The following is a 26,623-nucleotide window of genomic DNA, read 5'->3' on the forward strand; positions in this document are numbered from 1 at the left end:
CACTGCACATTATAGAAGTGCCCAGTTCCTTTTCTTTTACCAACAAGGTAGCTACCCTGAAAGAAGTTCCGACCCCCAAACAAAAACACAGGTACGCTCTCTGTTGGATTTAGCAGGGTACTATCGGCAGTTCATCCCTAACTACTCTGAAGTTACAGCACCACTAACAGACCTCACAAAAAAGTTTGCCCCTACACGAATGGTTTGGTCTAGGGAGCGCCAGAGGGTATTCAAGGAGGTAAAGAGGTGTCTATAAGAGGGTCCAGAACCTTAGAAGCCCAGATTTTAATAGGCTTTTTATTGTGCAGACAGATGCATCAGAGATAGGGCTAGGGGCAGTGTGTCACAACCATTTGAGGGGGTAGAACACCCGATTCTTTTTCTGAGTAGCAAAATGCCTTGAGGCATTATCTGACGGGAGTCCTTTTTACTCTGGTGATGGATCACGCGCCACTAAAGTGGCTAAATTCAATGAAAAACTCCTATGTTAGGTTGACCAGGTGGTATATGACCCTCCAAACCTTCTCATTTGAGATTCAGAAAGGCCGGGGAACCTAAATGCAAATGTGGATTTCTTCTCTCGGGAACAGGTGGATGGTTGGGCTTCAGCTGTGCACGGCCCCAGTCACACACTAACAGGGGAGGAATGTGACAGGGTGAATGTAAGACACGAGCCCTATGCCTGGCAGACCTGTGTGTATTTGGCCAGGTACCAGCTGCCTCATTAATGGGCTTTAAAAACACAGGCTTCTGACTTGTGTCTGGGTCTGTCTGAACCAGGAAGAAACACACTGGAACTCTGGAAGGAAAGCAGCTTGACTCAAGGTCTGTTTTTTGGGACACTGACCCTTGCTGTGGGGTTCTACCCTGGACTTAAACTGCCCTTTCTGGGAAAAGGGCAAAGCCCTGCACAGGACTTATTTTTCCATTGGCTTACATATGCTGAAGTTATATTTGCTCCCTCCAGCAGAGGTAAATGAGAACTTTCACAGTTCAAGTTAGAACCTGTTTACTGGTCATGCCATGACGTGGCAGCAGGCTTATAATGCTTTGGCCAAAAGGTTTAACTAAATGACCCTTACTCACAAGAATACTACTATTGAAGTATTTTACTATGTATATATATATATATACACACACACACATATATATATGTGTCAAAAGGAGTGCTACTGACCGTGGCCAAATGTATACAACAAAAGACAGAAATGCCCAATGCTACATCCAATGTGACAAAATACATAGTAAAATACTTCAATAGTAGTATTCTCGTGAGTAAGGGTCATTTAGTTAAACCTTTTGGCCAAAGCATTATATATATATACAGTGTTCGACAAATCACCCAAAAATCTACTCGCCCAACCAAAAAATCTACTCACCACCTAGTCCCGCCCCCAACCCGCCCCTAGTCCTACCCCCAACCCGCCCCTAGTCCTGCCCCCAACCCCGCCCCTAGTCCCGCCCCCAACCCCGCTTTAAGATAAAATATATAAATAAAATACATTTAATAAATTCCTAGTCAGAACAACATTCGTTTTTGACAAATGTATTTATTGTATTACATTATACTACAATTAGTCCTTGTTGCATGTGTGTGTGTGTGTGTGTGTGTGTGTGTGTATGTGTGTGTGTAAATGTCAGATCTAGAATTAAAAGCCAGGTGTGAATGACTAGTTTCCTGAACCCCTTAACCAGTGTCTGGATGCCCACACTTCACAATATCTAAAGCAGCAATCCCACCTGGGATCTTACCTGATCCGCAGTCCCTCAATGTCCAGGTACCCTCATTCCCGCAATGTTATACATTGGAGGGGAGGTGTTCCCTACCTGTCTTCTGGGTTAGGGGGGGTTCCGATGTATTCCGTGTGAAGCTTGAGTCAGATCTGGAAGAAAGCAGTATAGGGCAGTTAAGAATTCAGTGTAGTATAGGGCAGTTAAGATATATAGGGTAAATAAGAGATCCAGAGTGTGAGTGACAGAGAGAGAGAGTGTGGGGGAGAGCGAGAGAGAGAGTGTGGGGGAGAGAGAGAGTGTGGGGGAGAGAGAGTGTGGGGGAGAGAGAGTGTGGGAGAGAGAGTGTGGGGGAGAGAGTGTGGGGGAGTGTGGGGGAGAGAGAGAGTGTGGGGGAGAGAGAGAGAGAGTGTGGGGGAGAGAGAGAGTGGGGGAGAGAGAGAGTGTGTGGGGGAGAGAGAGAGAGTGTGGGGGGGAGAGAGAGAGAGTGTGGGGAGAGAGAGAGAGGGTGTGGGGGGGGGAGAGAGAGAGAGTGTGGGGGAGAGAGAGAGTGTGGGGGAGAGAGAGTGGGGGAGAGAGAGAGTGGGGGAGAGAGAGAGAGTGGGGGAGAGAGAGAGAGTGTGGGGGAGAGAGAGAGAGGGTGGGGGAGAGAGAGAGAGTGTGGGGGGAGAGAGAGAGAGTGTGGGGGGAGAGAGAGAGTGTGGGGGGAGAGAGAGAGAGAGTGGGGGGAGAGAGAGTCTGGGGGAGAGAGAGAGTGTGGGGGGAGAGAGAGAGAGAGTGTGGGGGGAGAGATAGTGTGGGGGGAGAGAGAGAGTGTGGGGTGAGAGAGAGAGTGTGGGGGGAGAGAGAGAGTGTGGGGGGAGAGAGAGAGAGTGTGGGGGGAGAGAGAGAGAGTGTGGGGGAGAGAGAGAGTGTGGGGGAGAGAGAGAGAGAGAGTGTGGGGGAGAGAGAGAGAGAGAGTGTGTGTGTGGGGGAGAGAGAGAGTGTGGGGGAGAGAGAGAGAGTGTGGGGGAAAGAGAGAGAGTGTGGGGGGAGAGAGAGAGTGTGGGGGGAGAGAGAGAGTGTGGGGGGAGAGAGAGTGTGGGGGGAGAGAGAGTGTGGGGGGAGATAGAGAGTGTGGGGGGAGAGAGAGAGTGTGGGGGAGACAGAGGAGAGAAACGGTGGGAGACACACACAGAGGGTGGGTGATACACAGAGAAATAGAGGCTGGGTGAGTGACTGGCTGGGTGAGTGACTGGCTGGGTGAGTGGCTGGGGAGTGGCTGGGTGGGGCAGGGGTGACTGGGTGGGTGAGTGACTGACACTGACTGGGGCAGGGGTGACTGACACTGACTGGGGCAGGGGTGACTGACACCGACTGGGGAAGGGGTGATTGACACCGTCTGGGGCAGGGGTAACTGACACCGACTCGGGCAGGGGTGACTGACACTGACTGGGGCAGGGGTGACTGACACTGACTGGGGCAGGGGTGACTGACACTGACTGGGGCAGGGGTGACTGACACTGACTGGGGCAGGGGTGACTGACACTGACTGGGGCAGGGGTGTGACTGACACTGATGGGGCAAGGGTGTGACTGACACTGACTGGGGGTGGGGGTGTGACTGACACTGACTGGGGGTGGGGGTGTGACTGACACTGACTGGGGGTGGGGGTGTGACTGACACTGACAGGGGGTGGGGGGGTGACTGGCACTGACTGGGGGTGGGGGGGTGATGGACACTGACTGGGGGTGGGGGGGTGACTGACACTGACTGGGGGTGGGGGGTTGACTGACTGACTGGGGGTGGGGGGGTGACTGACACTGACTGGGGGTGGGGGGTGACTGACACTGACTGGGGGTGGGGGGTGACTGACACTGACTGGGGGTGGGGGGTGACTGACACTGACTGGGGGTGGGGGGTGACTGACACTGACTGGGGGTGGGGGGTGACTGACACTGACTGGGGGTGGGGGGTGACTGACACTGACTGGGGGTGGGGGTGACTGACACTGACTGGGGGTGGGGGGTGACTGATTGGGGGGGTACCTCTGGTGTGTCACACAGTCTCCCAGACACACAGACACACACAGACACACACACAGGGGGGGGAGGAAAGGCCGCGACCAGCACCACCACCACGCTCCTCTCCCACCCACCCGTGCCCATCTACCGCTCGTGGGAGGGGGGGGCAGGCCGACATCCCCCCCATACCTCACGCGGGCGTAGTTTGGGGAGGTGGAAGGCACATTGTGAGGTATCCCCCAGCGGGCGCCCCAGGGGACAGTCAGCCCCGCCGTGGCCGCCACTTCCCTTCTCCCCTCGCCGGGATGGGCCCCCTCCCCCACATCTCATGCTGCGCCGTCATGAAGATAGCTGGGCACACTCTCCCATGCATACACACAGACACACACCCATGCATACACACACACAGACACACACCCATGCATACACACGACAGGGGGAAGAAGAGGAAAGGCCGCGTGACCACCACCACTGTCCCGCTCGCCCCCCCCCGTGACCATATCCAACCCCGCGCGGGGATCGGCAGGAAGTCGGGGTAAGCGGGGACAGGGACAGAAGGGGGGCCTCTCCCCTACCATCTCCTGCCCCGCGCGGGGATCGGCGGGAAGTCGGGGTAAGCGGGGACAGGGACAGAAGGGGGGACACCCCCCTACCATCTCCTGCCCCGCGCGGGGCTCGGCGGGAAGTCGGGGTAAGCGGGGACAGGGACAGAAGGGGGGACACCCCCCTACCATCTCCTGCCCCGCGCGGGACGCGGGGAGGAGGCTTGCAGGAGGCAGGGAAGGATCAGAGGGGCCGTAGCATGCAGAGATTGGAGAGTACTTACTCTCCAATAGATCTCCGGCCAGAAAGAATGGCCGCTCGTTGGGGGCGGGCTCATATAGAGCCTGGCCGTGTGCCCACAAAGCATGGGAGCGCGCGCCAATCAGCAATCAGGTAGGTGGAGTTTTTTTTTTTTTTTCAGCGCGAGCAGGGAAAATTTCAGCGCGAGCAGGGAAATTTAAAAAAACAAACACGTGTTCTGCTTTTGCCAATATTTACTCGCCCGGGGGTTAAATCCACACGCCCCGGGTGTGTTAATGTATAGGATTGTCGAACACTGTATATATATATATATATATATATACTGCAGAATAAGTGAGTACTTCAGTATTAGGTGATACCTTTTTTATTTGGACTAACAATTTATGTATTTATGTCACAGGATAAGCTTTTGAGAGTTCTCTTCTCTTGCTCAGGTCAGCAATACTGATTTACAAAATGTCTTCAAACACATCATTCTCACCCTACCTTATCTACAGTACATCTGTTTTTTCCCCCTGCTTTCCCAACCTCTGTTTTAGCTATAGATTCTTTTGTATATCAGTATTGCTGACCTGAGGAAGAGAGGAGAACTCTTTAAAGCTTGTCCTTATAAGGGATGTGTCTGGATACCTAAGATGGCTGCCGACAGGAAGTAAGCTCTTGCCCTCACTGAAGCTACCGTCGCCATCTTGCTTCCTGGCAATTCCTCCTCCTCACTTCCTGACAGAAAGTCAGCCTCGCTCTAGTCCTCATTGCCAGCAGCTGCTTCTGGGCTTTAAATAGCAGTCAGTTGCTCCCTTCAGTGCTCGTGCAAAGTACTGTACCTTGTTCTGCTTGACCCCTGCCTGGACCTGACCAACCCTGCCTGCAGCTTTCCTCGACCCCGGAATTGAACTTGACTATCACTGCATCTCAGGCCTCAGATGCCAGGCCGAGGTCAGTGTACTACTTCCTACCTCTGCCCTGCGGGTTCGTATCCTGTATTGCAGTCAGCAACGTTACAGTCCTATGACATAAATTGTTAGTCCAAATAAAAAAAGGTATCACCTAATACTGAATAACTCATTTATTCTGCACTATCGCAATTGGGCTAACACGGCTATTTCCGTTTTATTCATGATGGTATAAAGGAAAAGAACCAGCGCACAGGATTATACTAATAAAAATATTGATTGGATGATGGTACAAAAAGTATGAAAGTTCAACAATAAAGAACTAAAAGATTACTAGGGTGTAAACTAGTGATAACTAGAATGAGGTGTGCATATAACAGGGGAGATGTTGCTCTTCAGGGAACACTAATCCCAATACACATAAAACAGAAAAATGAAGAACGCACACTCATAGTGCATATAGAGTATTATGAACAATTTATTAAAATATGGACAACAAGGTCCACTAGCAATATAAAATATAAAACACAATAGACATACAGAAATACAAAGTCAACCCAGTGGAGATGATACCATGATTTGATATATGAAAGCCTTGAGGGCTAAATGTCTCTGAGGATCAAATTAATGTCAATTGCAAAATGTGCAGATGAATGTAAATAGACAATCGAGTCCTGTGTGGTTCAATGCAATGAAAAAAAGGTGGGGTTAACTCCAGCAGCACGGAAAATACAGAAAGTAGGTGTTAATGTCCCTCTTACTACTGTGGGAGAAAACCAATATGACTGATTCGGGATTAACACATAACGTGAGCTTGTCAGCTGGAACCACAGAGATAGAATGAGAGCAGGTAGTACGTGTAGCAGACCGGATGTGTTGAAATCTATATATGCAGACAGTGTTAACCCCCGGAGTGGAGTGAAGGAGACTCCGGCGCCACTGCAGCGGCAAAGATCCAGGCAACTTCCGGTAGGTAATGAAAAAAAAAACTTTATTTCAGCAGCATACACAAAGAACCCACGTTATACCACAACCTCCCCCTCAACGCGTTTCACGCTATAGAGCAGCGCTTCGTCTTGGAGTGGGGAGGTGAGGTCTGAACCTAAACATTTAAATAAAAAAGCCCGCGAAAGCGGACCTGATTGTACAGTATGACGTCATTCATCTGCATCTGGATGGCTCAAAGCATTATTTAAATACATAGAGAAAGCCATCTTTGTAATACATTAAAGCACTCAAATATATGCATTTATATCCCTCATAATTAAAGTATACTGTATACAGTGGGAGATATTATCATATGCACTGCTATCAGTATTGTCAGAGATATCTAAAGATGCAGTATGAGACATAGATAAATGAATAAAAACAGTTGTAACATAATCCATAAGCCTGGCAAGATGGATGATCAATAACATAAAGCTGTTCCAGACTATGAGCCTGATGAAAATTACATCAGGAAAAGGAACTATGAAATAGTTATTGAGGATCTAAGGAAACAGGACAGAATGGGAAAGGGGAAGGGAAAAATGGAGGGGGGGGGGGAAGGGGAGTGGGGAGGGAAAGGGGGAGGGAGAAAGGAAGGGGGAGTGGATAAGGAAGGGAGGAAACTGGGAAAGGAAGGGGGGAGGAAAATGGGGAAAGGGAGAAGGGGGAAGAGGTGAAAGATGAACACGGGCATAGGCAAAACTAACATATTCAATTGATTAAAATTGGAAGAATACATTAAATACATTCGCAATACTTATAAATAGAGATCACGAATGGCCAGATACTAAATGAGAGGGGCAAATCAGATTGGATATCTTACAAAAAAACATCTTATAAGAAACATCGCAAGTCCCATTCAATATTTAATCCATTGGGCTGCAGTGTGTTTAACGTAAGATCCAATGCACTTCTTGCTGCTGCAAAATGTGAACCCTTAACCCCCAGAGTACCTTATTCAGTAGGTATTTCCCACAGAAGTCCAGCATTAAGGTGGAATCCCATGCATCTCAAGGTGTGAGTCTGCTTACTGCAGTTTAGCTGGAATTACCTCCTCTAATACTTTCAAGAGAGACGCTCCGTGAAGACTCAAACTCTGCACTTTCTCCCGACGGGACTCTCAAAGCAGCTGATGCACTGGTGGAGACTTGATGACGCCTTACGCGTTTCCTCAGCTGTGATGCTGACTTCATCCGGGCTATCTTGCTGGGATTGTGTGTTTAATTTTAATTTTCAACTGGTATCAGTTGTTTGGAGGTTAGTGGCCCCTCCTCCCAGGGTTTAAACTCACCCCACCCCACTTTTTAAAGTAGCAGGTTTTTTCATGTTCCTGTGTAGGACAGGCCCACTGCAGTCTTTCTTCCTCCAGCAGAGGTAAGTGGGAATACTCACAGGTAGTGTTAGGACATGCTTACTGGTCATACCGTGACGTGACAGCAGGCTTATAACACTTTGGCCAAAGGGTATAACTAAATGACCCTTACAAGAATACTAACATTGAAGTATTTTACTATGTATTCTGTCACATTGGATGTAGCATTGGGCATTTCTGTCTTTTGTTGTAAAATTAGGCAGGTGTCACAATATCAAACATGACAGGTTGCATGTGTCAGATATTTATTTCTTCACAGATTAAAATTAACCCTGTCAAGACAGATGTTCCCGGAGTGCATTAAAATCATATGAATGCAATGGTGAGTGTAGCATTATCCTAAGGCCTCGGGCATGGTCGCTTACCCGCCTAGGCGCTGATCCGTGCTGAGGCGCGCTGCTGCTCGGCAGTGAGCCCCGGCAGCCGCAATGAGAACGGCTTTAGGAGGGGCTTGCGCACGCTTCCGTAAGCATGCGGAAGCGTGTGTCTTACGAAAATTTTACATTTTCGCGCTATTGGGAGCGCAGGGCCGGTCACATGAGCGGTTCGCCCAATGAGGGCAAATCAGCTCCATGACGTCACTGGCCCGCCCCCCGGACGGCACGCTAACCAAGGCCAGGGAAAGCACCCACTTTCCCTCAGCCTCAGCGCGCCTCCGTACGGGCTGAGTCACCATGGACTCAGCCTAAGGGTTACAACGAGAGAGCTATAGGGTATTTTATACTCTCAGATTAGTTTGAGTTTAAAATCATTCTCTCGCCTGGCCGTTAATGTCACAAAAGACTGAAGAGCGGTAGATAAGACACTCACAAAAAGGCGGAGCTGTTCTGGTCACCGCGGCAAAGTTTTGAGCATAGCAATAATGCATTTCACTATCAAAAGTAGAATGCAACAGAGTGTTATCCATATCACATGAATTCTTGTATGTTCAACATCAAGACCTCTTTGATGGAAACTAATATTGTTAATTGGCAATGTATAGCTTCTCTTTTTTTAATTATTTTATGAAACTGTCTGCATTTATATATTGTATGTGTTTGTAACATTCCTTTTCTGTAAACAACCACTGTACCACATTTCAGATATTAAATAGAACATTTAATAAGTACTGTTTTGGAGCTTTAATTTAACCTACAGTAGTACCTTTTTGACGAGATTAACTGAATTTTTCGGATATATTTTGCTCCATTGTTTTCTGGGTTAATTACATTTTATTTTTCTAGTAAACATGAGACCAAGAAATCCTGAAGGTAAGACCTTAAAATATTCTTGGTGGTGGCAGTGTAATTGAGGTGTAGTGTGATGTTTTTTGGGGAAATAGTGTTCATTTTTAGTGCCCTGTGGGGAGGGAAGTGAGTCAACTGAATGTTTTAACCCCTTTCACATACACAAGTCATGTGCACACAGGTGTGGCATTCATGGCACTAATATATGCACAATCCATGGGGAGCATGTAGGAGATAAAGACAATACAAAACAGATCTAAGTGCAGTATTTAGTGCTATTATAGGGTGTAGCAAATAAGGTCTTGGCTCGTATGTGCAGCCTACTCACAGGATGTCAGTGGTAAAAAAGCGTTTCCCACAAATTGTGGCAGTGATGTGTCTTTAGCTCAGGTATACATCAGATGAGGTTATCCCCAAACAGGAGCATCAGAAAGGGTGTACCTCAGCAATAGAGAGGAGAAAACACAGCCATAGCACAGATCAATACAATAAAAAAACAGTGCGGGGTTCCCGAGAGTGAAGGGGCGTTCGAACAGAGGCTGGTGTGGTGAGTGTGACGGTAACTTTGTGACAGGCTATTAATAATACACACCAAATATAACTGGGTTGAACTGAATGAGGCTTAGATATGATCAAATATAATTTATTCCTTGAAAAAGGTGAACACAACAAGATATACAAATAACAAACAAAATATAGCACTTACTTAAAGGTTAGGACAAGAAAAGCCATTAGGATACAGGATAGGCCATTCCTTCCATAATTCAGGTTTAGATGTAGACATCACAGCAATACATGAAGATCATGAAGACCATACATGAAGACATTTGAGTAAGGGTTGACTCTGACTTATATACCATTTCAACCCTTTACTCTCAACCCTTGGTGCCGACTTGGCTAGAAAAATCTCTTTGAAGCAGATTTTGGCTTCCCTTGTAAGTGTGAAGTATCACAATTAAAAACACTCAGTTCCTTGGTTCCTGCCCCCAGTATAAACAATTAGGGCAGTTACCTTTTGATCACTGGGCTATGCTAATTCTTGCAGGATGCCCTTCCTGCCTTATTAGCATAGCAGATGGGGTCTGCATTTTCAGAGCAGATCCAAAATCCCATATACACTTTAAATAACTTCATAACTTCAGTTCAGTAGTACTTACTGGCACACAATACATATTAATACATTCCGTCATGCATGACACTCCCAATGAGACTAAATATTACCGTGTAATACTAAAATTAAGAGAGATATTAATATCTGTCTCTTAGGACCTGCTAGACATCATGTGTCTGTGATCGTTATTTGCGGCTCGGTCCCCTGGTTACACATACAGTATGTAATTTTTAGCACGTTCAGCCGACAACATCTCATAATATTCTTATATTTAATAAGGTCACTCATTTCTATAGCCCCACTCCTAAATCAGGGGTGTCAGCCAGTCTACCAAATGGGGTGTCTGGCAGGATAATATGGTTTGTAAGTGTGAGTTATAACACTCACAAACCATTCCAGCTTCATGCAAACAGGTAGAGTGGCTGAGCCTTTGATCAGGGGTCTGCTTCCTAAACATTTGGTCGCTCTCCTGACCATTTGCAGTCCTTAGTAGGCAGGCATCTTTGAGGGGAACTTAAACAAAGGGCTATAATCACTATTCAACTATTAACCCTTGCCCTCCCGGATGGATCCCAGTGTTTGTGTGAGTGCAACCACCAGGATAACACATTACATTTACACAGGGGAATAAACATTTGGATACTGAAGCAAGGCAAAACACATTACTGGACCTCAGTCCAGTTAACCCCTTGCTTCCCAGATAAGTAGAGGGTGGCCAAATGGGGGTGTAACCCCTTTAATCCCGGGCCAAATCCTCTCTATCATGACAGTGAGCAGCAGTGAGCAGCAGCTTATACCAACACACGATAGTGTTACATGCCTTTTTATTGTTGCATTATTGTAAGTGCACGTTTCTATTTTTTTATATATAAACATGTTTTATTGTATTCATCTGTGCTATGGCTGTGCTTTCTTATTCCTATTGCTGAGGTAAACCCTTCCTGATGCTCCTGTTTGGGGATAACCTCATCTGACGTATACCTGATATAAAGACACATCACTGCCACAATTTATGGGAAATGCTTTTTTACCACAGACATCCTGTGAGTAGGCTGCACATACGAGCCAAGACCTTATTTGCTACACCACATAATAGCACTAAAAACTGCACGTACTGTAGATCTGTTTTGTATTGTCTTTATCTCCTACATGCTCCCCTGGATTGTGTATAAACTGTTCTACTTCTGGGACCAGCGAAGACGGGCCCCACCAGAGGGTATCTGAGCAGGGAGTGACAACTTTATTAATTTTAGTTACCAAATTGTTTTCACAATAATTGCATATATTTTTTGTACTTCAGTCAATTTAAGAATAGTGAGCACTTTCTGTGTACAAACGCCTTTGAGATCACTTTCACGTGTTTATTCATGACACCTAGGTTTTTTATTGTGAAATATATTTTAGAGAAATAAATGTAATTCTTAATAAAATGTAAAACAGCACATTTTAGTATATTTAAATTTTACAAATGAGACATTTTTGAACAATAATTATTTTACAATAAATGACCCCACTAAGCTATGCACAATATTAGGCCCCCTCTCTTGCACACATTTATGGGGCAAGGGTGAAGTGAGGGTTAATGGGTTTGAAAAGGGATTGAGTCATAACGGAGAAAAAGGGTTTAAGAGGCATTTAGATGTGGGGAAGTGAGATTCCATGAAGCTACAGCATGTTAAAGTCATGGCACTCCCATACCTGCTCCCTCTCTCTGCTAGACACCCCACCCCACTCCTCTCTCTGTCAGAGCCACCCTTATTCTTCTCCCTGCCAGACCTGCCCCCACTCATTTCTCTGCAGCCGGCATATAGGAATACTACAGTATCAAATAATGATAAGTATTGAGTTGCCGGGCGTTTTTATTATCATGATATTACTATGCTATAGATATATTGCCTAACCCTACTCTAAACAAGCAAACAGTTTCTCCCCTGTATGAATCCTATGGTGTACATAGAGGTTATTCTTATGAGAAAAGCTTTTCCCACGCACTGCAGATGTGAATGGTTTCTCCTCTCTGTGAATCTGCAAGTGGCTGCTCTTAATGACGAACTGTTTCCAATACTCTGAACAAGCAAATGGTTTCTCCCCTGTGTAACTTCCCTTGTGTAACAGAAGGTTCCATTTTTTACTGAACCGTTTTCCACACATTGCACATATGAAAGGTTTCTAACCTGTGTGAATTTTCTGGTGTCTGGCAAGGTCTCCCTTAGTACTAAATCGTTTCTGACACGTTGAACAAGCAAATGGTTTCTCACCTGAGTGAATCCACTTGTGCCTGAGGAGGCTGTTTTTATGAGAAAATGTTGTCCCACACACTGTACATGTGAAAGGTTTCTCCCCTGTGTGAATCCTTTCGTGTCCGAGGAGGCTGCTCCTCTGTGAAAATCTTTTCCCACACTCTGCACATGTGAAAGGTTTCTCTGCTGTATGAATCCGCTGGTGTAGGAGGAGACAATCCTTCGTGCTGAATTGTTTCCCACACACTGCACATGTGAAAGGTTTTATCCCTGTATGAAGCCTCTGGTGTTTGAGGAGACTGCTCTTTATACTGAATTGTTTCCCACACTCTGTACATGTGAAAGGTTTCTCCCCTGTGTGAATCTTGTGGTGTGTGTGGAGATGCTTCTTCTGTGAAAAGCTTTTTCCACACTCTGTACATGTGAAGGGTTTCTCTCCTGTGTGAATTCTCTCATGTGTGCGGAGGTCGTACTTCTGTGAAAAGCTTTTCCCACACTCTGTACATGTATAAGGTTTCTCCCCTGTATGAATCATTCGGTGTTTGACGACATGTCCTTTACTACTGAATGGTTTCCCACACTCTGCACATGTGAAAGGTTTCTCCCTTGTATGAATCCTCTGGTGGATGAGGAGGCTCCAGTTAGTTCTAAATTGCTTCCCACACTCTGTACAATTAAAAGGAGTGCCCGCTGTGTGAATCCTCTGATGGATGAGGAGGCTCCTGTTAGTACTAAATTGCTTCCCACACTCTGTACAATTAAAAGGAGTGTCCGCTGTGTGAATCCTCTGGTGGGAAAGGAGTTTCCTCTTCAGTGAAAAACTTCTCCCACAGTTTGTACAGGGAAAGGGTTGCTCTCGCATGTGGACACAAAGGTGAGCACTATGGCTTGTTCTTGAATCTCTCTCATATCTTTTTCTTGACTTATACTTCAAGTCAGTCTGTGCTGTGTGCTGTACAAGGCCTGTAATTTCACCATCATCATGTGGCAATGGTTCCTTGCAAATGTCCAACATGTGGCAAGAATCATTGTTTTTTTGCACTTCTGGGCTATGGGGAAACAGACATATTCTGGACATATCAGAGCTCCAGTTCTGCTTCTCATTTGGCCAGGTTTCTAAGAGAAATAAACATAAAATGCATAACACAAATGTTTTCAAACTGTTACAGGCAGCATAATTTAATTTATCACTACTTAATTAACAAAATGGTCTCTCTACTCTATAACCATCATTTTAAAATTGTGGCTGGATAGCCAGTGAACCCCAATGACTGTCCCCATTGGTTTCTGGCAGCTCACACTGTGATTTGTCCCTCATTGTAGGGTTTAGTGTTTGGGTGCCAACTATTCTGCCCATTTAGTGCACTTTAAAGCACTATATTGACACATTGGAGCTATGGAGGAAGGAAAGGGGAGGTATTTCCAGACTTTTCCCCAGTCTCTGATTGACATTTAGGCCACACAATTTAGTCTAATTACATCAGCAATTTACCAGGCTCTCTTCCTTTACACTGTGCCTATTTGTTACTATTCTGTTATGTAACACCATCTTTTATGTGGTCAACTGCGGAGTTTCTCTGGAAATGTAGCCAAACTAACCAGTAGCGACTCATTTACAATTAGCGTATTTGCTACTATTTCCTAGTCCGAGAATATATCTGCACATGTTGCTACTTGTCTGTAACTCTGCAGCACTCAGTTTCATTCACTCACCTACTGCTAGACAAAGTCTGAAGTGTATGGTCCATTATGGACATGTGATTATCCTTCACAGTAACTCCTATGGCAAGCATTTTTCATACCTATTTGCCAACAGTTACTATTCCGGAGTGTGACAGGGTGAATAAACGTCACCAGCCCTATGCCTGGTAGACTTATGTGTAGGTCTGCAGTGCAGAGTGACGAGGTTAACTTTCAGCTGAGTTAATTAGTCTGATCCCAGCTGCCTTATCAAGGAGTTTTAAAACCCCCAGGCTGTACACACATGCAGGCTGTCTGAACAAGAGAGAGTACTGAAATGCTGAAGTAGGATTACTGCTATAAGGTGTGTCTTCAGGATACATTTTGATGAACTGTTTGTGTACTGTTACGCTGGAATCTAAACAGCCCTTGTTGGGAAAGGGCAAGCCCTGCTCAGGACTTAATTTCTGTTTTGTATGCTGAAAAGAAGCTGTTTTTGTTTTTGTGTGCTGTATTTTTAAGGCTCAATAAATAAGCCTTTGCAAGAAACCCACATGTGGTTGCGTGTACCCTGCAAGCAGGGACTGTTAATGCAGGAGCAGACCAAACAGCAGGGACTGTTAATGCAGGAGCAGGCCCAACTACAGGCAGAGATAGATGAAAGACTATTGCAGCAGCAAACCCAGCTCCTAACCCAGCAGCAGGCAGCACAGGATGAGCGGATGGCCAGGCTGCTGACCCAATTCCAGGGGTCTGCCAGTCCAGAACTTGCGAACAAACCCCCGGTCCTCCTGAGGAAAATAACTCAGAATTAGGATCCAGAGGCTTTTCTACTGACATTTGAAAGGGTTGCCGAAGCGTGCATGAGAATGCGTGCATGAGAGTTTCATTCGGGAGACCAGGTGATGTTATTGTTACCCAGTTGTGAGAGCAAACTCCTAACCAAATGGCAGGGCCCATTTGAAGTACTCCGCCGCACAGGTGATGTGGATTATGAGATCGCTCAACCAGGGTCCAGGAAGGGTAAACAAATTTACCATGTAAACTTGCTGAAACCCTGGAAGGTGCACCGGTCTCTATTCATCCACCCGGTGGAGGAGAAAATGGACCTGGGTCCTCAGCCCCCACGGGGGAACATCATTGGTGATGAACAAATCCCAATGGGTAGACAATTGTCCACTGAACAAAAAGGGGACTTGTTAGAAATAATTATACAATTCAATGATGTTTTTTCTGATTTACCAGGGCAAACTAATTTAGTTTCACATGTGATAGAGACAGCACCTGGAGTGAAAGTACGTTCTCATCCTTACAGGGTGCCTGAAAGCCGTAACGCCCTGGTAGAAAAGGAGGTACAAGAAATGTTACACCTAGGCGTGATTGAGGAATCATGCAGTGAGTGGTGTAGTCCACTAGTCATGGTCCCTAAACCCGATGGGAAGGTAAGATTTTGTGTGGACCTCCGAAAGGTCAATGCGGTATCCAAGTTTGACGCATATCCGATGCCAAGGGTGGACGAGTTAATTGACGCCCTTGGTAACGCAGAATATATATCCATGCTGGACTTAACAAAAGGATACTGGCAAATACCTTTGGAGGAAAAGTCCAAATGCAAAACAGCCTTTGACACGCCCATTGGTTTATACTAGTTTGTGACAATGCCATTTGGACTGCATGGAGCCCCAGCCACATTTCAGAGACCTCATAGGGATTATGCAGCAGCCTACCTAGATGACATTGTCATTTATAGTAAACACTGGCGGGCCCATCTAAATAGGCTGAAAGTGGTCCTCAGATCTCTAAGAGAGGCAGGGCTCACAGCCAACCCTAAGAAATGTGCCTTGGGTAAGGCGGAAACCAAATACTTAGGTTATGCAGTGGGAGGTGGAAAAGTAAGGCCACTAGTCGATAAGGTAACTGCTCTGAAAGAAATTCCGACCCCTCAAACAAAAAACGCAGGTACGCTCTCTGCTGGGTTTAGCAGGGTACTATTGGCGGTTCACCCCCAACTACTCTGAAGTTGCAGCCCCATTAACAGACCTCACAAAAACGTGTGCCCCTACACAAAGTGGTATGGTCAAGGGAGTGCCAGAGAGTCTTTGAGGACGTAAAAAGGTGTCTATCAGAGGGTCCCATCCTTAGAATCCCAGACTTTAACAGGCCTTTTGTAGTGCAAACCGATGCATCAGAGATAGAGCTAGGGGCAGTGTTGTCACAACAGTTTGAGGGAGTGGAACATCCGATCCTTTTTCTGAGTAGGAAATTGTTCCAGAGGGAAAAGAACTACTCAGTGATTGAGGAGTGCCTCGCAGTAAAGTGGGCAATCAAGGCTTTGGAGGAGTCCATTTTACCCTGGTGACAGACCATGCTCCATTGAAGTGGTTAAATAGTATGAAATACTCTAATGCTAGGTTGACCAGGTGGTATATGGCCCTCCAACCCTTCTCGTTTGAGATTCAGCACAGACCTGGAAAAGAAAATGCGAATGCTGATTTCTTCTCTAGAGAAGGGGTGGATGGTCGGGCTTCAGCCTTGTGTGGTCCCAGCCAAACACTAACAGGGGAGGAATGTGACAGGGTGAATAAACGTCACCAGCCCTATGCCTGGCAGACTTATGTGTAGGTCTGCAGTGCAGCAGTGACGAGGTTAACTTTCAGCTGAGTTAATTAGTCTGATCCCAGCTGCCTCATCAAGGAGTTTTAAAACCCCCAGGCTGTACACACATGCAGGCTGTCTGAACAAGGAAGAGCACTGAGGAGGCGCAAGCGCAACGACGGACTGAATGGACGCGTGAGCAGATAGCTCCGTTCACGGCCGACACTAAATAAATAATTAAAGCACTCAAACCTAACGGATTAGCTCCAAAGTTACCTCAATAACAACCGGATAACCTCAGGATGTCGAAGGGGACACGATCAAAGCGCCCCTCCACGGTTCTCACAGACTATTTTGGGGAGACCAGGCGCGCACCAAAAGCCACGAGGGCCCCCCGCCAAGTGGAACGGAGTCAGAAGAGGACGGGGATAACGATCGGGGGAACCAAATCATGAGACGGCGAGACATGCAAGAGTTCTGTGCCGATATAAAAAAATGCTTGCAAACAGAGGTGGCTACCCTGAGAGCAGATATCGGCAGCATTGGTATCCGCACGGACTCGCTGGAAAAGAAGCTGGATTCCACCATCAAGTCCTTACACAAAACTGATAGGCAACTGGCTCAGGTCAAAGATACCATACGAGACCTTATGGACAAACAAGAGGACTCGGAGAATCGTGAGCGCTGAAATAATGTTAGGATACGGGGGGTCTCGGAGGAAGAATCCGATACGGAGGACTTTGTGGGAAGGTGGCTGACACAGCTCAGGCCTGACAAGTCAGCACAAGAGATCCAACTAGACTGCTGCCACAGAGCCCTAAGATCTAGGCCACAGCAGGGAGATCCCCCGAGAGACATAATTGCTCGTTTTCATTATTTTAAAATAAAGGAATCCTTTTGTCAGATGACACGCAACAACCCCACATTTGAAGCCCATAAAATCCAAGTATTCCAAGATATCTCCCCCACCACCCTGCTGAAAAGGAAGCAACTTACCCCCATTACAAAAATCCTCCGCGACGAAGGGGTTAAATATCGCTGGATCTATCCTTTCGGCCTCCTGGTCTCCAGAAACGGGGCATCTACCACAATACGGCGGGCAGAGGAAGGGGGAGACTTCCTCGCAAAGTTGGGCCTGCAGGATAAAATCCCTGAAGAAATGGCGGGCGGCAGACCGGCACCAGACCCATCATGGCGCGAGGCAGGTAGATCTGACAAACACAGACAAACCCGCAGCCCCCGTTGAAAAGACTAACAGAGACATACTGCTCGTTCACAGTTAAAGTTGACCTCCCCCCGCCCGAACAGGCCACCCGTTGTGGTCTCCCATGCGGTATCCCCACCTGTTACAACCCTGGCAGTGACCTGAGGTGCCCAGCTACAAGCCAAAACCCGCCACGCTTACCTTGAAGCCCGACAGCAGCACCCAGAGACTAGCGGCCATCTTGGAGCAGCCCCGGAAACCGACTGAAAGAGAGGCGGAGGCAGATGACGTAGGAGGGGAGGAGCCATCACACCTCGCGAGATGAGCTGGCGACCGGAGTGGAGACCGATCCAAGATGGCGACGACCATGGACGGGACGGAAGGGGCGGACCCTAACAGATCGCGGCGGACATGACGTGGAATAGCGCACAAGAAGCGGCGAGCGGCAATAGAGGAGGGGGGCGGGATAGAGCTAGGGAGAGAGAAGGGACAAGGGAGCCGGTCCTAATGAGGGAAGAATAGCAGAGCGGAGGTAGGTGGGGGGAAGGACAGGCCTCAGGGGAGAGGGGGAACAGGAGGACGGGGCGTGGGGAGCAGGTGAAAGAAGGAATGGGGACGGGGGGATAAGAAGGTAGAGAGGTAGAAATGAGAGTTAGACGAGGGAACAGGAGGGGGAGGATGAGGAAGAAGAGGACAGGTGGCGGTTAAAGAAGGGGAGGAAGAGGAAGGGGCTCAGGGGCAGAGGGAGGAGGGATAGGGGGAGAGAGAATAGAAAGACCCCCAGGAAAGGAGAGACAGGAGAAAGCGAGGATAAGCATTAGCGGTTCGCAGCTCTAGCAGCGAGTTTAAAAGGGGACAGAGGCACACTGCGGGGTTACGGGGGGGTCCAAGGGACTAACACAGGGAAAGAGAAGGTTCAGCTCATCCTAGGGGCACAAGGGTTAGGGTATACAGGGGAGGCAAGGTTGCGATGACGCACTAACAGTTCAAAAGTTAGGTTTGTGCTTTAGAGGTTTTCAAATTAATTGTTAAAGATTCATTATGTCTACCAATACAGTTTGGACTAATAAAGATAATGGACTGTCGGCTGGGACGGCGGTCCCACAGTCGCCGTGTGCTTACACTCTCGGGCTGGGGCAGTTGCCCTAGATCCTGAGGAAGACCTGGGGAAGAGGTGGAACAAGGCGGCCCTGAGGAGGAGGCAGGAGACAGAGGGCGCGACCCAAAGGTTCACCAACCCACAGGCACGGGGGAGGAAGTGGTCCTATGCCACCGACTACTCTCCCATCCTGCTCTATGTGTTTTGTGTGTTTTCTTTCCCCACTGTGTTACATGTCCCCTATGTTTCTACCCCAGACTGCAGCATTCTTGATGCAAGGTCAGTCCACTACATCATCATGCCTTTAACCTTTATATCGCACAACACTAAGGGTCTAAACTCCCCCTGTAAACGTAAATTAGCACTCACCGACTACAAAAGAAAGGGGGCAGACTTCATATTACTCCAAGAAACACACTTCAGCACCACTAGCTCTCCTAAATACTTTGACAAACAGTATAAACAGGTATACCTATCCTCTGCCACAGAAAAAAAGCGGGGTGTAGCAATCTTGATCCACAACAGAGTAGGGCTAGTGGTGGAGAGGGTGAAAAAAGATCAGGATGGCAGGTTCTTGATGATCATAGGATCCATAAATGCACAACCAATAACAGTGGCAAGAATCTACGCCCCAAGCGTACAGGAGTCAGACTTCTTCACAAAGACGTTTGACGTTATTAAAAAATTTAGCAAAGGGGCTATAATCTTAGGTGGAGACTTCAATACAGCTTTGAATGCAGCCCTGGACAGATCAGGTCCCCATAGACACAAGGCTACAACACGACCTTCAGCCCTAGAACAAGGATTAAAAGACGCTTGGAGGGAGGCACATCCGCTAGACAGGCTCTACACTTTCTACTCCCACCCCCATGACTCATTTAGCAGAATCGATTACTTCTTTGTCTCTAGTAGACTGGTCCCCGCGATCACCCATTCTGGGATCCATGACATTTCATGGTCAGATCATGCACCGATCGAGCTAAGGTGCACTCAGATAGGGCTGGAAAGACCAAGAGCAAATTGGAAATTAAACGATTCCCTCCTAAAGATCCCCGATTTAGAAGGAACGATCAAAGAGGCGATCAAGTACTTCTTTAGTGAAAATAAAGGTAGCGTTCGCTCTCATATAACCCTCTGGGAGGCACATAAAGCAACACTGAGGGGGGTTTTGATTAGCCTGGCAACCCAAAAGAAAAAGGAAAGCAACGCAAAAATTATTAAAGAACAAGCAGAGTTAAAGCAGCTTTGGGAACAACATTGACGAGCACCAAATGCGGCGACTCTCCAGCAAATTAAGGACACTCTAACTGAACCTACTCCTCACCTCCCAGGCCGAGAAATCGTTAAGTTGGTCAAAGAGAAGATTCTTTGAGAAAGCAAACAAACCAGATACCTTGTTGGCTAATATGATTAACTCTAAAACAAATAATTATAATATACAAGCCTTGCGGCGGGAATCGGGGGGGGGGGGGGTCACGGCCAATCCCAAACAAATTGTAGGGGAATTTAAAGCCTTCTACGCAAAATTGTACGATGGGGAAAAAGTTTCCCGATCTACCGGGACAACGGAGGCCCTACGGAGTTTCCTGAAAAACGCAAACATACCCGGTTGAGGAGGTCAGATAGAGAGGTAATAGGTAGAGATTTCACAATGGAGGAACTATCAGAGGTTATTAAAAACCTGAAACCCTCTAAAGCCTCGGGTCCCGAAGGATATTCAAATCTTTACTATAAGAAATTCAGGAAACAATTGGCTCCATATCTCCTTCGCATGTTTAATCAAGTGCTGAACGGTTCCCCCTTTCCCAGCCAGATGCTCCAAGCGTCCATTTCAGTCATACATAAGACAGGGAAAGACCCGCAGGACTGTAAAAGCTACAGACCAATATCCCTGATTAATTCGGACATCAAAATCTACACTAAATTATTGGCCAACAGATTGAGTCTTATCCTACCCAGACTAGTGCACCCAGATCAAGTCGGGTTTATCCAGGGTCGACAAGCATCAGATAATACCCGACGAATCATTGATCTGCTAGAAATAGCCAATTCCAAATCTATACCAATTATGGCGCTCAGTCTGGATGCGGAAAAAGCGTTTGATAGGATAGACTGGCCATACCTGGAAGCCACGCTTGGAGCGTTCGGCATGGGAGACAAATTGATAAAAGCTATATTCGCTCTCTATTCAGCCCCGTCGGCAAGGGTTACCCACCAGGGATTCGCTTCAGATCCCTTCCAAATTAAGAGCGGAACGAGACAGGGATGCCCGTTCTCCCCCCTCCTCTTTGCACTGTGTATGGAACCGCTTGCGGCCCAGATACGGGATAGCAAAGACATCATGGGTATTGACATTGGAAACCAGTCGCATAAGGTGGCACTATATGCGGATGATGTATTCCTGACAATATCCAGACCCCTTACCTCTCTACCAAACCTGTTTGATCTGCTTGGGCGTTTCATTAAGGTCTCCGGGTTCAAAATTAATCAGGGTAAATCAGAGGCTATTAACATAAATCTCCCAAAACACGTGGAAAAGCTAATTGCCATAAATTTCAACTTCCGCTGGCAACAACACCAAATTAAATATCTAGGGGTTAATATCACCAAGACATATAGCACAATCTATCAGGCAAATTATCCAAGACTGATGCGGACCCTGAGAGAGGACATCAAGAGGTGGGCTAAACACAAAATCTCATGGATTGGTAAAATCCACTGCGTTAAAATGAATTTGCTCCCTCGCCTACTGTATCTATACCAAACCCTCCCGGTGCCAATAGGCTTGAAGGATACTCTCTCACTCCAATCCGAGATAGATAAATTTATCTGGGGAGGAAAGAAGGCGAGGGTGAGCAAACAAATAATGCGCAAACAAACGGGAGCGGGTGGGCTCGCGGTACCTTGCTTGTTGTCCTATTATAAGGCGGCCCAATTATGTCAAATTGTGCAGTGGCACTCTAACTCAGACTCCAAAAGATGGGTCACATTAGAACGAAAGGCATGCTCCCCATTAGAATTGGAGCATCTGATTTGGTACCCCAAAAAGGTGCGAAGAGGGATCAAATTGCCGCTATCCTCAATGACCAACTCGCTCTCGATATGGGAGGGTACTAGGCTCAAATGCACACTGACCAGCAGGGCGTCGGGTATGACGCCACTATGGAACAACCCACTCTTTGCTCCGGGCCAGTCCAGTACAGAATTTACTATCTGGAAACTAAAAAACATTAAGAGATTGGTAGATCTGGAGGGGAGACAAGGTATACAAATATTCGAAATACTCAAATCTGACCATAATATCCCTAATGCCGAGATCTTTAGATACCTCCAGATCAGGGCGTTCTACCAAAAAGTTCAGCCACAGACCCCCATGACAAATTTCAAAAAGCTCTGTCGATCAGGGACATCCACGGCGGGACTCACATCGCGGATGTACAAAGAGGTGACTGGTTCTAGCACGACGGTGACGGACAAGGCAAGATACATGACTAGCTGGGAGACAGACCTAGGAGAGGAGTTAGAGGTAGAGGAATGGGCAAAAATAGTGACGGCAACTTCCAAAAGTTCTATGTGCACAACCTTAAGGGAGAACGCATATAAGGTAATGATGCGATGGTACCACACTCCCACAAAACTAGCTAAATTCCTGCCCAGTTACACCCCATTGTGCCCGAGACAATGTGGACAGCAGGCAGATCTGTTACACATGCTGTGGTCATGCCCCAAAATCGTCCCAGTCTGGGATTCAATTAAGGACTGGTTGAATAAGATTACAGGTAAACCCGTCCCATTAGACCCATGGCTGTTCCTCCTGAACAGACCAGCGGACGGGTTCATCAAAGGAAAAAACAAACGAATAGCTCACTTTGCTATGGCAGTTAGAGGGGAGATCGCAGCATGCTGGAAACAGAATGCAATCCCATCAATTACGAATATTCGGAACCGAATTTGGTCAGTTTGCCAGATGGAGAAGTTGACAAGTTTGGTCAACGACACTGGTGTAAATTTTCTAAAAGTCTGGCAACCCTGGCTAGCCCAAACAGTGGAACGGGCCACAATCTGGCTTTGATAGGGGAAAATGCGTTCTCCCATGAGGGAGCGCCTAAGAGCAACACCCAGGACATAAATTGCCAGCTCCCCTCAGATCCCCAGGTAGGACCTAAAGGAGGGCAAACAGGCCTTAAAGGTTGATACGCGGCCGACCTACAGGGTAAGCAATGATTCCCCAGACGCAGAGAACCAGCGAGGGTGAGGCAGAGGTGGAATCACAGGAGAAACCCACCCCCCACCCCTATCCCCCCCCTCTATTTTTCCCTTCCCCCACCTGTCCAGGGGCTTCCCTGTTCGTCTGTTCGTCTATCCAGTATGTCTGTAAATGTCAAACCGTACACATACGGGAGCAGCATACGAAGCAGGTCGATCTGGTATTTTGCCGTTATCATACTCACTGTATGTACATGTCATTTGAACAAAATAAAAATTTAAGTTGAAAAAAAAGAAAGAGCACTGAAATGCTGAAGGAGGATTACTGCTATAAGGTCTGTCTTCAGGATACATTTTGATGAACTGTTTGTGCACTGTTACGCTGGAATCTAAATAGCCCTTGTTGGGAAAGGGCAAGCCCTGCTCAGGACTTAATTTCTGTTTTGTATGCTGAAAAGAAGCTGTTTTTGGTTTTGTGTGCTGTATTTTTAAGGCTCAATAAATAAGCCTTTGCAAGAAACCCACGTGTGGTTGCGTGTACCCTGCAAGCAGGGACTGTTAATGCAGGAGCAAACCAAACAGCAGGGACTGTTAATGCAGGAGCAAACCAAACAGCAGGGACTGGTCCAACTACAGGCAGAGAGAGATGAAAGACTATTGCAGCAGCAAACCCAGCTCCTAACCCAGCAGCAGGCAGCACAGGATGAGATATTTTATATATATATATATATATATATATATATATATATATATATATATATATATATTTAGGCACTGTACCGTGTATAAGTTTCATTGGATGTAGCACTGAGCTCTGTCTGTGTTTCATGTTCTGTCTCTGGTTTTAAATATATATTGCCATGCTCAGTAGCACTCCTCTGTGACACTTATACGCTTATATATATATATGTTGTGGTTATTTTGGGGGTTCAATATGAGCTTATAGGTGTCCACCACTTTCAAATGGTTAAAAGCTCACTCCATTGCATCTCCCACTCTCAAGGGAACTTGCTTGCTTGCAGTTTGATTGTGATAAATCTAATACAGAGTGCTTTTTTCTGGTAATGTACAGGTTAATAAGAGCTTCAATCAGACTTGAGATGTGGTCTGCCGTGTAGGGGCTCAAGGGCTTACAACACTTTGGCCAAAGAGTTAAACTAAAAGACCATTTTATTCAAACGATATCTATATATTGTGACAGAAACCAGGGGATGGTAATAAATTCCATATATAGGGCTCCCAGGATACTGAACAGTTTCTATCCTGTTTAGGCTGGAAAGTGCAGCCTCATAATACATGCACTCCATCCCACAGTTTGGCAAGTGCTGGAAATGAGGGATCCAGACCAGAGTTTGTCTGCTGCCTGATTTCTGTCACCTGTCCTGCTTGTTGGAAATCAGGTATTTAAGACTGATTTCCTGGTTCCTCTCCCCTCTCCCCAAGAGCCTGGAGGCAGGAAGACTGCTGGAAGCAGAGAGGGGGAAAGCCTCTACCCCAAACAGGTTAAATCATTCTGCTCCTTGTTTCTAAAACTGCAAAGTTCCTTATTTTTGTTGTTGGAAGTGGAAAAGCCACTCCAACCCTGAGTCAGGGAAAACCTTAGTTAAGTTATTGCTCAGGTGAGCAGACTTTTGTTTTGCTTGTGTTTCTTTTGTATGCACTGTGGAAGTCTCAGTGCCTGGGACTGAATAAACCAGGCATAGCCTGTTTAAAGGAACAGCACGTTACGCCTCGTCATTTAACCTACCCTAAAAGACCGTGTTCTAACAGTCCCGGACAGACGGCGGAGCCCCGGAGTAAGCCGTTTGTCACAATATATATTTAGGCACTGTACCGTGTATAAGTTTAATTGGATGTAGCACTGAGCTTTGTCTGCGTTTCATGTTCTGTCTCTGGATTTAAGTATTTTTAAGGCTCAATAAATAAGTCTTTGCAAGAAACCCACGTGTGGTTGCGTGTACCCTGCAACACAGAGTATATACAGTACACTTTTGTCACTCTGCTAGTTACTGGAGGTGTTCCACCATAGCTGAAAGTTTAACTTGATGATCAGCTGTTGCAGTTATCTGCTGTTGCCTATTGAAGTTTACTTATAGCTCTATTTTACCTCTTTCCAGTCCCTTGAGTTGTTCCTGTGCCGTCCACTGATCATTCTGCACAGTTATTTGCTGTTGCTCACCAGAGTGAACACATCTATTTACTATACCCCGTTTATTTGGTTAGGATACAATAACATTGTTTTTCTTTTATATTTGTTATTGTATTGATTATCTAAGTGGACATGTACATCTTCCAAATGATTATCTAAAAGTTTGAAATGAAATGTAGCTGGAAAACATATTTAATACCAATCAGTTTATTAATTAAAGGAGCTCTTGCCATTTATTAGAATGTCCATACGGCCTCTAGTATGTGGGCCGCAGACGTACTGTAGACCTGGAAGTGAAGAAAAATAAGCGCACATTAATTAACAAATATGCAATGTGATATAAAGTGTGATATTAAAAATTATGAGGTTTTGGTGCAGATCCCAAAATAAGACAAAGTTCCTTTGTCTTGATATACAACACATAAACAGAACTTTGGGGTGCAAACACAAACCAAACAAAATAAATAGTATACAAGTGAATATAATGGCTTATGCTAGGTAGGGAAGAGATATGGGGGGGTGTCCCCCCTCAAACGGCGTATCTGGAAATGTGTTCTCCCTTCATACACAAGAGAAGGGGAATAAAAAAAGGAAAAACAATAGTGTGATATTGTATAAAACATATTCGTGATGACGGGAACGCACAAATGGATGTTCTTTGACAGCTGTATGGTATAAAACCTATGGAGGATCTGGCGTGACGACCCTCCTGGTCTTAAATGCAACCTTCCACAGAATGTCCATGAAAACTGGTAAGTCCTGTGTCTCTATTTTGCTTCCTGCTCCTTCACTCTCAACCACTCCGGTCGATCCGATCAGTGTCCGACTTGACATCACTCGTGACGGAGCTCTGGAACCCGGGTGATCACTTTCAGTGGAAAGATACAGAAGCTGTGCAGATGCTACACACCTCGGATAGACACCGGAACTATTGGCACTCATCCAATGCATTTAGTTCGATCTGGAACTTCCTCAGGGATTGTGGATTAGTGTAGTCCATTGATCTTTATATATTAGCTGTGATGTTATGGTTCTAAGCCAATTCTATAATAATCACTATGTACATTCTAATTAAACATAAATAACATTAAATATAATAAATTTAGTAAAAACACCATTTTAATATTTTAAAAATACATATAAAAAAATCTACAATACTAATATATAGTTAAAACTAATGTAAATAGCACTCTCTTGTAATATTATAAAATGACCCCTAGATGGCAGTATAAAATAACTGGTGATATATGAATATACTCATAATAAACCAAGAAAGAAAAAATAAATACATAAAATATGAAAATTAATATAAAAAATAAATAC

At 46.1% G+C, this 26,623-nt stretch overlaps 1 protein-coding gene across 1 annotated transcript in view; it reads right to left on the minus strand.

The window, feature by feature from the left end:
• Positions 1-9,433: 9,433 nt before the first annotated feature.
• LOC142488361 (uncharacterized) overlaps positions 9,434-26,623 on the minus strand; it is a 47,489-nt gene continuing 30,299 nt past the window's right edge. Inside the window, exon 4 of the mRNA XM_075588792.1 lies at positions 9,434-13,483. Within this exon, the coding sequence (XP_075444907.1) occupies positions 12,297-13,483 (1,187 nt within the window). The 3' untranslated portion in view covers positions 9,434-12,296. The remainder of the gene's footprint in view (positions 13,484-26,623) is intronic.

This window comes from Ascaphus truei, chromosome 2 (assembly GCF_040206685.1).
Source record: "Ascaphus truei isolate aAscTru1 chromosome 2, aAscTru1.hap1, whole genome shotgun sequence".
Taxonomy (NCBI): domain Eukaryota; kingdom Metazoa; phylum Chordata; class Amphibia; order Anura; family Ascaphidae; genus Ascaphus; species Ascaphus truei.